This window comes from Amblyomma americanum, chromosome 2 (genome assembly GCF_052857255.1).
Source record: "Amblyomma americanum isolate KBUSLIRL-KWMA chromosome 2, ASM5285725v1, whole genome shotgun sequence".
Classification (NCBI taxonomy): domain Eukaryota; kingdom Metazoa; phylum Arthropoda; class Arachnida; order Ixodida; family Ixodidae; genus Amblyomma; species Amblyomma americanum.
In genome coordinates, this window is record NC_135498.1 from 74,158,318 (window position 1) to 74,170,152 (window position 11,835).

The 11,835-nt window shown below is 47.1% G+C and overlaps 2 protein-coding genes across 2 annotated transcripts; both read left to right on the plus strand.

The window, feature by feature from the left end:
• The first annotated feature begins 208 nt into the window (after window positions 1-208).
• Window positions 209-3,259, plus strand: LOC144119768 (uncharacterized). Its single transcript, XM_077652310.1, has 3 exons — window positions 209-268; window positions 1,454-2,708; window positions 3,213-3,259. Exons 1-3 carry the CDS (start codon window positions 209-211, stop codon window positions 3,257-3,259), a joined length of 1,362 nt encoding a protein of 453 aa, XP_077508436.1.
• A 4,044-nt stretch (window positions 3,260-7,303) lies between these two features.
• Window positions 7,304-9,442, plus strand: LOC144121424 (uncharacterized). The gene is made up of 3 exons (XM_077654610.1): window positions 7,304-7,369; window positions 7,963-9,235; window positions 9,318-9,442. Coding segments are annotated over exons 1-3 (1,278 nt in total). The 5' UTR covers window positions 7,304-7,366; the 3' UTR covers window positions 9,320-9,442.
• The last annotated feature ends 2,393 nt before the right edge of the window (window positions 9,443-11,835 follow it).

The window sequence follows — 11,835 nt, forward strand, 5'->3', positions numbered from 1 at the left end:
ATTGCTTCACAGAAACTCTTCAGCGTCAATCCTTTCTTAGCACGTCGTCAGCGTGCATCGATGAAGCGTAACCACTGCTGGCAGAAGCACTCAGACAGCACATTTGTGTTTTTGCACTTACATTCACTACATATTTGCATGTAAGATACATTCCAGCGCGAACTGGCCACGCTGCCTGCTGAAAACATCGGCAGTATATAAACCTCCGATGTCCGACGAGAAGCACCAGTGCTTTCCGTACAGCAAAGCCGCATCAGCCATGATCGCAGTGAGTAGACCTGAGCAAGCCCGCTAATCTTCATTGTTCCTAAAGGTGCTCATTTTTTATCCAATGGTCAAAAAGCGCCTCATTTTGCTTCTAATTAACGAGGTAGCAATAAGGTATGAACTGACTGTGGCAATCTCAGCAGTTATCTTCTCCCACGTTCTAAATATCTGTAGCAAACATCTCTAGTCTTGGGCAAAGAAAAAATTATTAAATTAATATAGCGCACAGCCGACTCTTATGCAGGAAGTCTCATGTCGTCCTCGGCAACTTTTTTTCTCTTACAATTAATCGATGTGTAGAAACAGGAATATAAAGGCTATTTGTCACTACTTCTTCCTGTACGATTGAGTGCACTGTATACAAAGTATCTGATGTGAAAAAGCCTTGATTTTATACCTCTCGTTGTCGTCCTCTATATAGCGCCTTTGCAGGAGCATCATTTCGTGGGGGAACTATTTACTCAACCCGCCACATTAGAGTCATCCGTTACTAAACTTTTAAAGCACATGGCCGTGGGCTGCAATACAGATATGTGCATTTCCAGAATATTTAATCGCCCAGAGACCATTGAGGGGGAGCGTCAACCATCGAGTAATATTTTCGCCCTGCTCACGTACCGCGCGGTATGACGAACTTTCTTCCATGAAACTTTGCATGATATACAGCAGTCATAGATGCTACCAAACAATGAGGGGCTACTTGTGACATTACCTTAAAGATGCCCAGACCTGAAAAGACATGATTCATTTCCATCCCGGTATCAAAAAATAATCGAAGCTTATGTACTTTTTTTTTCTGCCACGAGCGCTACATCAATAACGCACCGCATTTTACAGATTGCGTTTCACTGCGAGTTGTACCGAGAACCTCAAAGTATGGAAACGAAACATCACTCTGTTTTAAGAGTGCAACCTGCATAGATAACTGACGCAAGATAAATAAGCAAGGTGTCTGCACACTCCTCGTTACTTATATCTACTTTCACTGCCATTCAGAAAATTTGACAATAACAATCACCCAGAGATGAAAAAAATGAGATCCTCAAGCCCGCCGCAGCCAAAGTAAATTTTAGAAAGTTACTCCTATAGTAAGTACAGTGCATTCTCGCCATGTCGTTATAAACAGAAGCAGCAACCTTGTGTGACCGGAAAATCTTCAGTGTACACGATTTCACCTTCGCTGCAGGTACAAGTCTCTCTACTCCTGGCTCTGGCCGTCAGTTCCTTTGCCGGCTACGCCCCTTACAGCAGCTACCGCGTGGACTATAGACGAAGTTCTGCGTACGGTGCCTACCCTCTGCCGTCCGCTCCATCGCTCACATCTTACCATGCTGCTCCTGCCGTCGTTCCATCCTACAAGGAAGTTGTGGCTTCGGCGCCAGTAGCTCTCTCTTACCGTGCTCCCACGGTGCCCGCACTATCCCATATACAAGCGTATCAAGCTGCACCTGCGGTCAGTGCCGCTGTAGCTGCTCTGCCATCCTACGCTACCTACCGCTCTGCTCCGGCTATCACCCGCGGTTACAATGCGGCTCCGGCCGTCTACCAGACGGCTCCAGCCGTCTACCAGTCGGCTCCAGGCGTCGCCGCTTTCTCTAGGGTGACTCAGGTGGGCAGCTACCACCCAGCTGTTGCCACCCTCGCCGACACCCCTGCTTTTGCCACTTATCGTTCGGCACCGGTGATCAGCCGCCAGTACCACAGCGCTCCCCTCTTCGCTTCCTCTTTTCCTGCCGACGCTGCTCTTCCACCTGTCAGCAAGGTGGCTACCTACCAGGCCGCTCCGGCATTTGCTACTTACCGCAGTGCGCCCTCTCTGACTCGTGTCTACCAGAGTGCCCCCGTCATTGCAGCGTCACCAGCTGTGACCACTGCGGTCCATGCTGTTCCATCCGTGGAAGGTGTGACTAGAGTCGCCACATACCACGCGGCTCCTGCCGTCACCGCTTACCGCACTGCGCCTGCAGTTACCAGAGTTTACCAGAGCGCCCCAGTTCTTACAGCTACTCCAGCCGTCGCGACCGGTGTCCATGCCGTGCCAGCCGTGGCCGCCTACAAGGCCGACCCAGCTGTCATCGGAGTCTACCATGCCGGTCCGGTTGCGGCCGCCGCACCAGCCGCCACTCTTACTGCGGTGCACGCTGCCCCAGCCGTGGCCGCCGTCCACGCCGCACCGGCTGTAACAACCGTCCATGCGGCCACTGGATTGTCCAGCGTGGCCAAGGCTGACCCCTTCCATGTAGCGGAGCACCACACTGTCCACACCTCCCCCGTGGTTTCCACTGTTGTCCACGCCCCTCATTCGACCGTCACACACCTACCAGGCTACGGATACGGAGTCGGAGCCCTAGGATACACCACGGGTCTGTCAGTGTACGGCCCCCACTACAGCTACGGCCTTGATGCTTTCGGCTACGCTGCCAAGGTCCACAAGAAGAAATGTGAGTCTATAAGGAAATGGGGGCTGAAATTTTGTGCGAATTCAGGTTTTAAAAAACACCAAGCTTTTGTCATTAATAATTTAATGCTGTTCTTTTCTTCTTTTCCAGAAATTATACTTCTGTTATGAAAATATGTGCTCTTGAAGTCATGAAGACATCGGCCTTCGAGAAGCTACATTTCAGCTCTGTCAAATAAATTGTTCATATGTACAGATCAAAAAGGTTTCAACAGCGTAGTTTCTTAATTCGACAGCATTAAGAGGGTCATGAAGGCGAAAACTGTCCTGCGGCGTCGGGTTTAGCGTCTGTGTGAAGCCTTCACCTGCAAAACATGGCAAATAGTGCTTGGGAGGATTAGGAACAGTAGGTTCACGCAGCCAAAGTCGCCAGGCGCAACCGACGGAGAAACAACGATGGTGCTACCCGTCACTTCCAATGCAACCTGTTCGGTTTTCTCCGTTCGCTCCACGACAATTTCAGAGATGCTACAAATTTCGATTCTAGCCATGAGCTTCTCATTCATTAGGAATGTCACAGTCAGCCGAGCTTAAGTGCTCAGCTGGCTCCGGAATTCGCAGCATGTTATATGATAACATGTGTATCCTCTTCCTCTTTGGTATTGCGGTGCCGAAAATTCCATCCTCTGATCATCCTTTCGAACGAGTTCATTTCGAACTTTACAGCCGGACTGAATGTTTTGATGGACATAAAAATGATTTGTCTGTCACCAGACATCACTGAGGCGCCGAAAACTATCAATGCGATTGGTTTTTTTCGAAGCCGAAGTCGTAAACTGCGTGTCAAGAAAAAGCAACAACAAAGCGCGCGATTCTTTTTTTTTTGCGTTCGGAGGATTAACTTCAACCTGAAATGTGAGAAGAACTAGGTAGTTGCGTGTACTTCAAACACATAAATCGTGGAGACAATAGTGCAGGCTTCTGGGATGCTGCCAGTGAATACTGTCCTTACAGAAGGCTAACTTAAGAGATAACCGTTTATCCGACCGGACGCTACTGAAAGTGTCAGTACGATCCTTTGTATACCACGCTGGGTAGTTTTCAATTTTTTAACGGTGCACTGCTTTTTCACAGAACAGTCTCAACAGCCTTGATTGGGATGACCGGTGAGAAAATTATGCGATTTCTTAGTAGTTTCTTCATGCCCCACTCGAACCATGAACACTGTGCGATTATTTCTAGAGATGTGACTCGCAGCGAGGCAGGTGCGGTAGCTTCCTCCATAGCTTTCTCTTACCACTCTAACAACAAAACCATTCCCATCTGGCCGTAGTGGTCGCCACCCTTACCTCCTACTCTGGACGTTTTTCCAATAATGCCTAGTATTAGGGAGCGTGCATCGAGATAACCTACCCATGCCACACGCACCATCTTCATGGACTCCTAAAGAGCTATATTCGGGACATCCAGAGAAGCCACTTTGCATCCGTATACTCTGCGACCAATTACCAGGCGCGTTCGGCTCAATTCCCGCTAGCTCCGCCTGGATTCTTTACGTCCTTACCACGTCTGGGTGGCAAACAACGAGCTATTAAACCTACGTTACACTGAACCCGACCCTGCAATCCCTTGGCCGTACCAATCCCTCGCCCCCTCTACTTCCCCCTCCCGTCATGGATGGAGGAAATCAAAGCAGGAAGGCATCTACACCCAATATAACAACGTACGTGATAATATGCGAACAATTTCCACTCGCAACACTTCACTGTGCACTTCGTTTTAGACTCATTGAATTCATCTAAAAGTGCGGCTCGCACCGGCACGGGCTTTCTTCCTGTCACAGGTATGGCATACCTGTCCATGGTATACCTGTCCTCAAGCAGATGCCAATTTGGCCCATTGTCTTTTAGAATGTACCACTCCCATTAAGTTTCCTCACCTTATTATACCCACTTTTGTGAAGTGCTTGGCTCCACTCGGACGAGCTGATAAACCAGCTGGCCCTCTTGCGCTGTTGGTGGTTGACTTCAAGAAACGAAATGCACTTATCCTACTACTACTGCTATTGTCTCACCTACAGCAGGTACTTGATGGGAAGTTTTATATCTTGGACATAACCGCGTTTTGGCGTCGGATTCTGTTTCAAGTCTGTCCGGACAAATCTAACGTAAACGTGTGAGCACAATCATGCGCTACTCCACGAAAATTTCTAGTCTTCTGAAAGGACTGAGAAATAACTCATACAGTTTTTTACGTTAAGATTTAAACGCTTACAAAGATTCGGGTCGAAAAAAAGGTATTCGTTATTCACGCTGCGCATGCGATGCTCTTTTTCGCTGACAGCAACATGTTTCCCTGGGCCGTTTACATATGCCGTTTAGATGTATTTTGCGACGATCACTCATGCACGAAAAGCTCGTCCCCAATGCACTGGTGTTGTAGAGAATGTTGATGAGATGGCCACAGCAAAGTTAACAAACAAGAATGAAAACGAAGGCGAAGGTAGGGTCGGCACAAGTATCGCAGGATTCGGGTCTTCGTCACAAAATTATCCAATTACTCCACTTCTTACCCATGTGTGCGTTTGTATCAGCAATGCACCCTGACCAATCCCTCGCCGTGGGTATGTGCCATTCAGCCTGAGGACATCATCATCATTTTATTGCATAATATGGCGCGGTCTATCTTTAAACAGTGATATTCGGTATGCTTCCTCATGGTGAAACGAAATCGATGATTAGAGAGTTCAATTATTTTAATAATATTAGCAGCATCGTCTTCAAAATTTTAATCTGGATATAATTGCCAGGAATGAAATTTAACAACTTTCTTTTCTAAAAATGTACAATGTTTAATCCGCAAATATTGGGAAGTTTCTCGAGGTTTCATTCAGGAATTAGTCCTGCGCTCATACTCGTCACATACGATATTCCTTACGCCAATTCCTCGTCTCTTTGTTTTCGGAAGAAAACTTGCATGAGCATCTAATGTAAATATAATTGGATCGTTTGCGTTATGTATTTCATCGTAAAGCACGAGCATCTACCAGATCCTGTTGAAACCTTTTTACCATTTCACTTTTGCTGAATATCACTCCATTAATGCCTTTCAGCAAACATTAAATTATGGCGGATTTTAAAATTAGCCATACTTGAGGTTCCCAACATCAAAACGAAATCACGCTATGGACATTCTTATATAATGTGTCCCGTCAATTGTGCCAAAAATATAAAGATAAACGAGCTTTTTATCTTAACTAGCTTATGGTGAGTTTCAAAAATTTTTTAATACTAGCGCTCTCCTAACATCACACCCCTTGAAGGTTGTTTCTTTTTCAGGAAAAATTCATGAAACCTTATGCGTTCTTCTGAACTGCCCATAATTAGTGATCTAAGAACATAAACTGCGCGTTAATCTGTTCATGCTACGCGTCTGAGAGTACTTTTAAGATTCAGACCACTGACAAGGATAGACAAAAAAGTACCCACCAAAAGCTCTGACCTTCAAATAGAAATAAAATTTTTGCTACACGCAGACAGACAAAAAAACTCTAAAATGAAACCCACTCATTCACAACTTGTCAAAAACTTTATACTACCAGAAACTAAAACACTACTCCACGCTTCTTATACTCGGACCTGCCACATGTTGATGGCGAATAGCCACATTTTGCAGCAGAGGTCTTGTTAGGCTACCTTGACCATTCTCGAAAGCTCTTTTCTTCTATTATTATCCTAACCATTTATTAAACAAAATTTTACTTTAAACTACTGTCCAACAACTCCTACTGTCACTGACATGAGGAACCTTCCACCAACGTTCTTTCTGCCTCATTCACATCAATTTTCATTATCATTTTGGTCTTCACCTGTTTCTGGCCAACTATATATTTTTTTTCAGGTCACTTCCTGCTAGCCGAAATAATGTAACAGCGCTAAAACGGCCAGCCTGTGGCTCCTAATGCTGGAGAAGTAAGGGGCCACCTCCGACTCGATAAGTTCGGACTTGACCATTAACGCACAAATATTCAAGTAAGGATTTCCCGTCAGCGATTAATTCACATGCCCCAACTCCGCAAGCGCTAATTTAAAGACTTAAAAAGAAAATCAATAACCAGAAGGCCTGGACAGCGTAATGTATGCCAACTGGCCACCTCTCTCACTTTCCTCAAGATCAATGATGCCTGGAGGGCGTGAAAGTTGCCGCACAGAGCGACCTAACGTTGTGCCATGGTAACGCCTTTCACCCTTCGCAGACTCTCCCTCCCTCCTATGCGCAGCTGGCGGCTTCGTTTCTCTCTCCTGGTTCATTCTCCTTCCATTATCGTTTGTGCCTACAGCGAGGCGACTAAACTAAAAAGAAATCCCTGAACTTCTACGTAAGGAGCTGCAGGAGCTCGCGACGTTGGAGAGGGCAGTCCGTGAGCTCTGAATACGGCGAAGTCAAAGGAGGTCCCATCCGCATTCTTCCAAACGGGCACTACGGTAACTGCGTCCTGAACCGGATGTAAGAATCGAAGCACCTATGATGTTAGGAAAAAATGTGTGCTTATAGTTGTCACCTCTTTTGCATACTCGCCCTGACTCACTGAATTACTCTCCTCATTTCACTTTCGCCCAACTCCTCGCGGGTATATAAGCGCGCCTGACTCTCACAAAGATCATCAGCGTCTGGTTTGCCAACGGTACAACTGCCGCAGCCATGGTAAGCATAAATGTAAATTCTGATGAAAGTTTGTTTCAAAGACGCTTTTCTTAGCGAGGTTTTCAAAATATCTGTGGCCACATGGTCGAACAGGGTGCAGTTTTTAAAGTTCGTAATAACCACTAAACTTATAATTCCTATTCGTGCTCAGTTTCGCGTGTGCTGGCTACATAAGAAAGAATCCAATGCTGGAGACTTCCTTACGTGACGATTTTAAACGTTTTCCAGATCACAACCACATGCCGTGAAAAAAAAAATGCAGCTTCATTTGTAGGCCTTTCTTAATAACCCTGGCTAAAATCCAAACAAATACAGCAAAATTCCATACAACAGCTCATACTATCTAATATGTTTTGTTTTTCGTTGAGAGTGAAATATGAACTTTAACAATTGAAATAACCAAGCGGCCTTATAGGTTCCCCGCTTTCCAAAATCTAAGCTAATGCCGGAAACAAGCATAAAGGCTATTTTTAGGCATCCGATATAAACTGTTACTTGAAAAAAACGTCTATAGATAACGTGTATCAAAGATAACTACTCTGTTTATATCCGAAATATGGCAGCGCTGATGCTTTGCCTTTGGTGAATTTCAGTTCCGTGCTTGCATCGTCCTGGCCCTGGCCACCAGCGCCTTCGCTGGCTTCCTCCATGGTAACGTGCATGGTAGCTACGCCTTCGGGCAGGGCGCTGGCCTTACCAGCTACGGCCTCAGCCACGGAATCGGCTACTCCGGCCTCACCGGCTTCGGAGTTGGTCGCAGTGTCGCCTATGGCCCAACTGGTGGCTACGCTGTCGCATCCCCAGCGGTTGCTCGTACCGTGTCTACCTACCATGCTGCTCCCGCCGTGACCGCTGTTGGCGCTGCCCCCGCTATCGCATCGTTCGCCGCTGCTCCAGTCGCCACTGTCGCTGCTGCCCCAGCTGTGTCCGGCTTGACCACCTACCAGTCCGCCCCAGTTGTTTCCGCTGCTCCAGCTGTCGCCACCGTGGCCCACGCTGCCCCAGCTCTGTCTCGCGTCGCCACCTACCAGTCTACCCCAGTGTTGGCTGTGGCCCCTGCTGTCACCAGCGTTGCCGCTGCCCCGGCTATTTCCCGTTTCGCAACCTACCAGGCTGCCCCATCTGTAGCCGCTGTCGCAAATACAGCTGTCACGAAGGTCTTCCAGTCTTCTCCAGTAGTTGCTGCTGCCCCCGCTGTTTCTCGCATTTCCACGTACCAGGCCGCTCCAGCTCTCACTGGTGCCTACCAATCCGCTCCAGCTGTTGCCAACTTTGCTGCCGCCCGACCTGTTTCTCGTTTCAACACCTACCAGTCTGCCCCATCTGTCGCCGCCATCGCTGCTCCAGCTGTCACCAAGGTCTTTCAGTCTGCTCCAGTACTTGCTGCTGCTCCAACTGTTTCCCGTCTGACTTCCTATCAGGCGGCCCCATCTGTCGCTGCTGTCGCGGCACCAGCTGTGACAAAGGTATTCCAGTCTGCACCAGTCGTTGCCGCTGCCCCTGCCCTGGCCACCGTCGCCGCTGGTCCAGCCGTCGCCACTTACCAGTCCGCCCCAGTTGTGGGCGCTGCCCCTGCGGTCGCCACATTTTCCCAGGTTGCTCCAGCCGTCGCCACCATTGCCCACGCTGCCCCAGCTATTGCCACCACCACTCTCCACCATGCCCCAGCTGTCGCCACCGTTGCACACGCTGCCCCAGCTCTGGCAGGTTACAACGCTCTCCCAGTGTACGGCTACGGTATTGGCACCCTTGGATATGGTGCCGGTCACTACGGCCTTGGCCATGGAATTGGAGTCTATGGCCTGAATTACGGCTATGGCCTTGGTACTCCCTTCGGCTACAACACCCTTCTCCGCAGGAAGAAGTGTAAGTATAACGGTAGGAATTCTCCATCCAAAGAAGCGAACCTAGACTTAGAGCTACATTGCTGTTTTTTTTTCGTTTGCAGAAACTATTCGGCTTTTGTGCAAGTATGCGGTCTCCAAGAAGGAATCAAGTCCTCGTCGACATTTTACGGTCTGTGTAGTGTCTTCCAGAGCTTCGTAATAAATTGTTTATTTGTACAAAGAAAAATGTTTTCGATGTTTTTCTTTTTTTTGGGGGGGGGGGGGATAGTTCAGAAGTAGATTACCCTCGAGCTATTTCCAAACCCAATTTTTATGTACTGTAAAAAATAATATCCATTGCTTCAATTACCTGATGTCAGTTGGTTCCTGCCGCCACACAATCAAGATACAGCGACGGTTGCACGATCAGGCAAACCAATGGCAGCAGCTGACAGTGGCCACATTGACGCTAATAGGACGAACACCCATCAATCCTCAAAGAGCTACTGGTGTCAGGAGAAAATGCCGTGAGCATTCCAGGTTTGCAGCCGTACTGTGTGAAGTTACCGGTGTTCCGTGTTGTAGTAGCACAATATCTTATGCACCATAGTTTCCTATTTTCGCTGTACAGCCAATACACAGTGCATTGTTTAAATACAACGTGAAAGGCTGGTGAAAAGCCTTCCAAATGCTGTATCCTTTCAGATCACCCAATAAAAAATTACCTCCGTTTGTCAGTTAGTATAAACATTGTAAGCGATATACGCTCCAAGCGGCGACATTCCGAAGACTTGGGAGAAGGGCCAAGCAGGCAAACGCCAACTCCGCCGATGGCAGGGCGGCAAGCTCTCACGCGGCTCGCTCAAAGGCACTCCACTCGTCGGCTGACTCCTCCTGTTTTCGGCCGTGAATTAAAAAAAAAAGGCAGTGGCCGGGATGCTTAATTCGATTTAATTGGAAAACCAGCCGCACAAGAAAATGATTCCAAGTTTCTGAGAATGCTCGGAGGGGGCAGATCGAGCTCCCGCGGTAAAGAGACGAGCTTAGAATCCTCTTTTATGCACCTTTAAAGAAAATCAATATTGTTCATCTGAAACTAAACGTCAAGTGAGTTTAAAACAGAAAAAAGCTATCGAACTTCATCTGCAAGCCTCTACCCCAAATGCTGATCACTTTAAATGGCGCCGCTCGCATATTCATACAAGTGTAGGCCAGTGCGTTAAAGAATTGCAAATCCTTTTGACTGCAGTAAGTGCAAAAGCTGTCCACCAATACCTCCATCTATAATTCCAGAGACCCTGGGCATTAAAATACGAAAACCTGCGGGTACAAAAACCCCTATCTTACAACGGCCTTCAATAGCTCCTCATGAAGTCCTTAACCCCACCGAATTACTGCAAAGGGTAATACTTCTCGCTCAAGGCCAGTCATGCCAGAACAGAAAGCCACAACCAGTCACTTCCATGAAGACGCATGAAAGCCAGCTCTACACTTGAAGGAGTGCAAGCGCATGAAGTATCGCCCCTGAATGGCAGCAACCGCAAACCTCAGGTGTTCGCTTCCGTGTAGGTGGCGGCTTTCCAAGCAGCTGCCTTGGAATCTCGAAAGATGTCGCAACATACGGTAATTAAATAACCCTTTGCCAAAAGTAAAGACCCAAGAGGATAGCTCTGTTGCGTAGTGGGACCCCTGTAGCACCTCTATAAGTCCTAATTTTCGGAGATTTGAGGACTATAGTTCCTCTTGCCTTCGTGATGTGAGCGCTGGTGATGCGTAGCGAGCCACTCGGCATCGTCCATAAGAAAACCTCTGGGTCAGTTTAGTTTTGATGCAGCCTGTGTATACGCTCTGAAGTGCAGCGTGCTGTTCTTAGCAGCAGTGGTCAGAGTCGTATATTTTTTTTTTATTTGAAGCGAATATGTCGACAGACATTGGAACCTTGCCGCTTCTCCTGTGAAGTATGGACGTCTGATGCAAAAGGCTATACTGTGGAGGCAAAGACAACTAACCCTGATGAGTCTTTAGTATTAAGGAAGCTAGCTTGAGGAAGCACTAAGTATGGTCTTAGGATCGAAAACCCAATCGTAACAGGACAAAGGAAAAGCCAGACGTAGAACCAGTGCCGGGTTCTAGCTGATTTAAAAATTAAGAAACTAAGAATAAACCGAAAGAAATGGTTAAAAAAACAAGCACAAGGCAGAAAAATTACTGATGGCACTGACGACTACTTTTCAAGTGAAGGAAACAGCGCTAAAGGTAAGGACGTGACACGACAACAAAGGCGCTGAACAAACAGCTGAAGTTTATTATCACCTGAAGATGCGCAGTTTTAATGGAATAAGATATATTTTATAACAGAATATCCGCTTTGTGTGAGCGTTGTTCAGATATCCGTGTTTTATTTTCTTTCTTTTTTTAATATTTTTTGCTTCCATTCTAATGAGATTCCTAAACATTCGCATTCAGTCGTAAGGCAACGCAAATACTTGGTTCACCTTTGTACGCTAAGAAGCAACGCGGTTTTGTGTCCTACAGTTCGCAATCGGTCCTCATCGGCCCTCGCCAAACATGTGGTTTGAGAGTCCGCTCAATTCAATGTATAGTACACAATGCGCGTTCTTTTTTAAATTTTTAATTGGT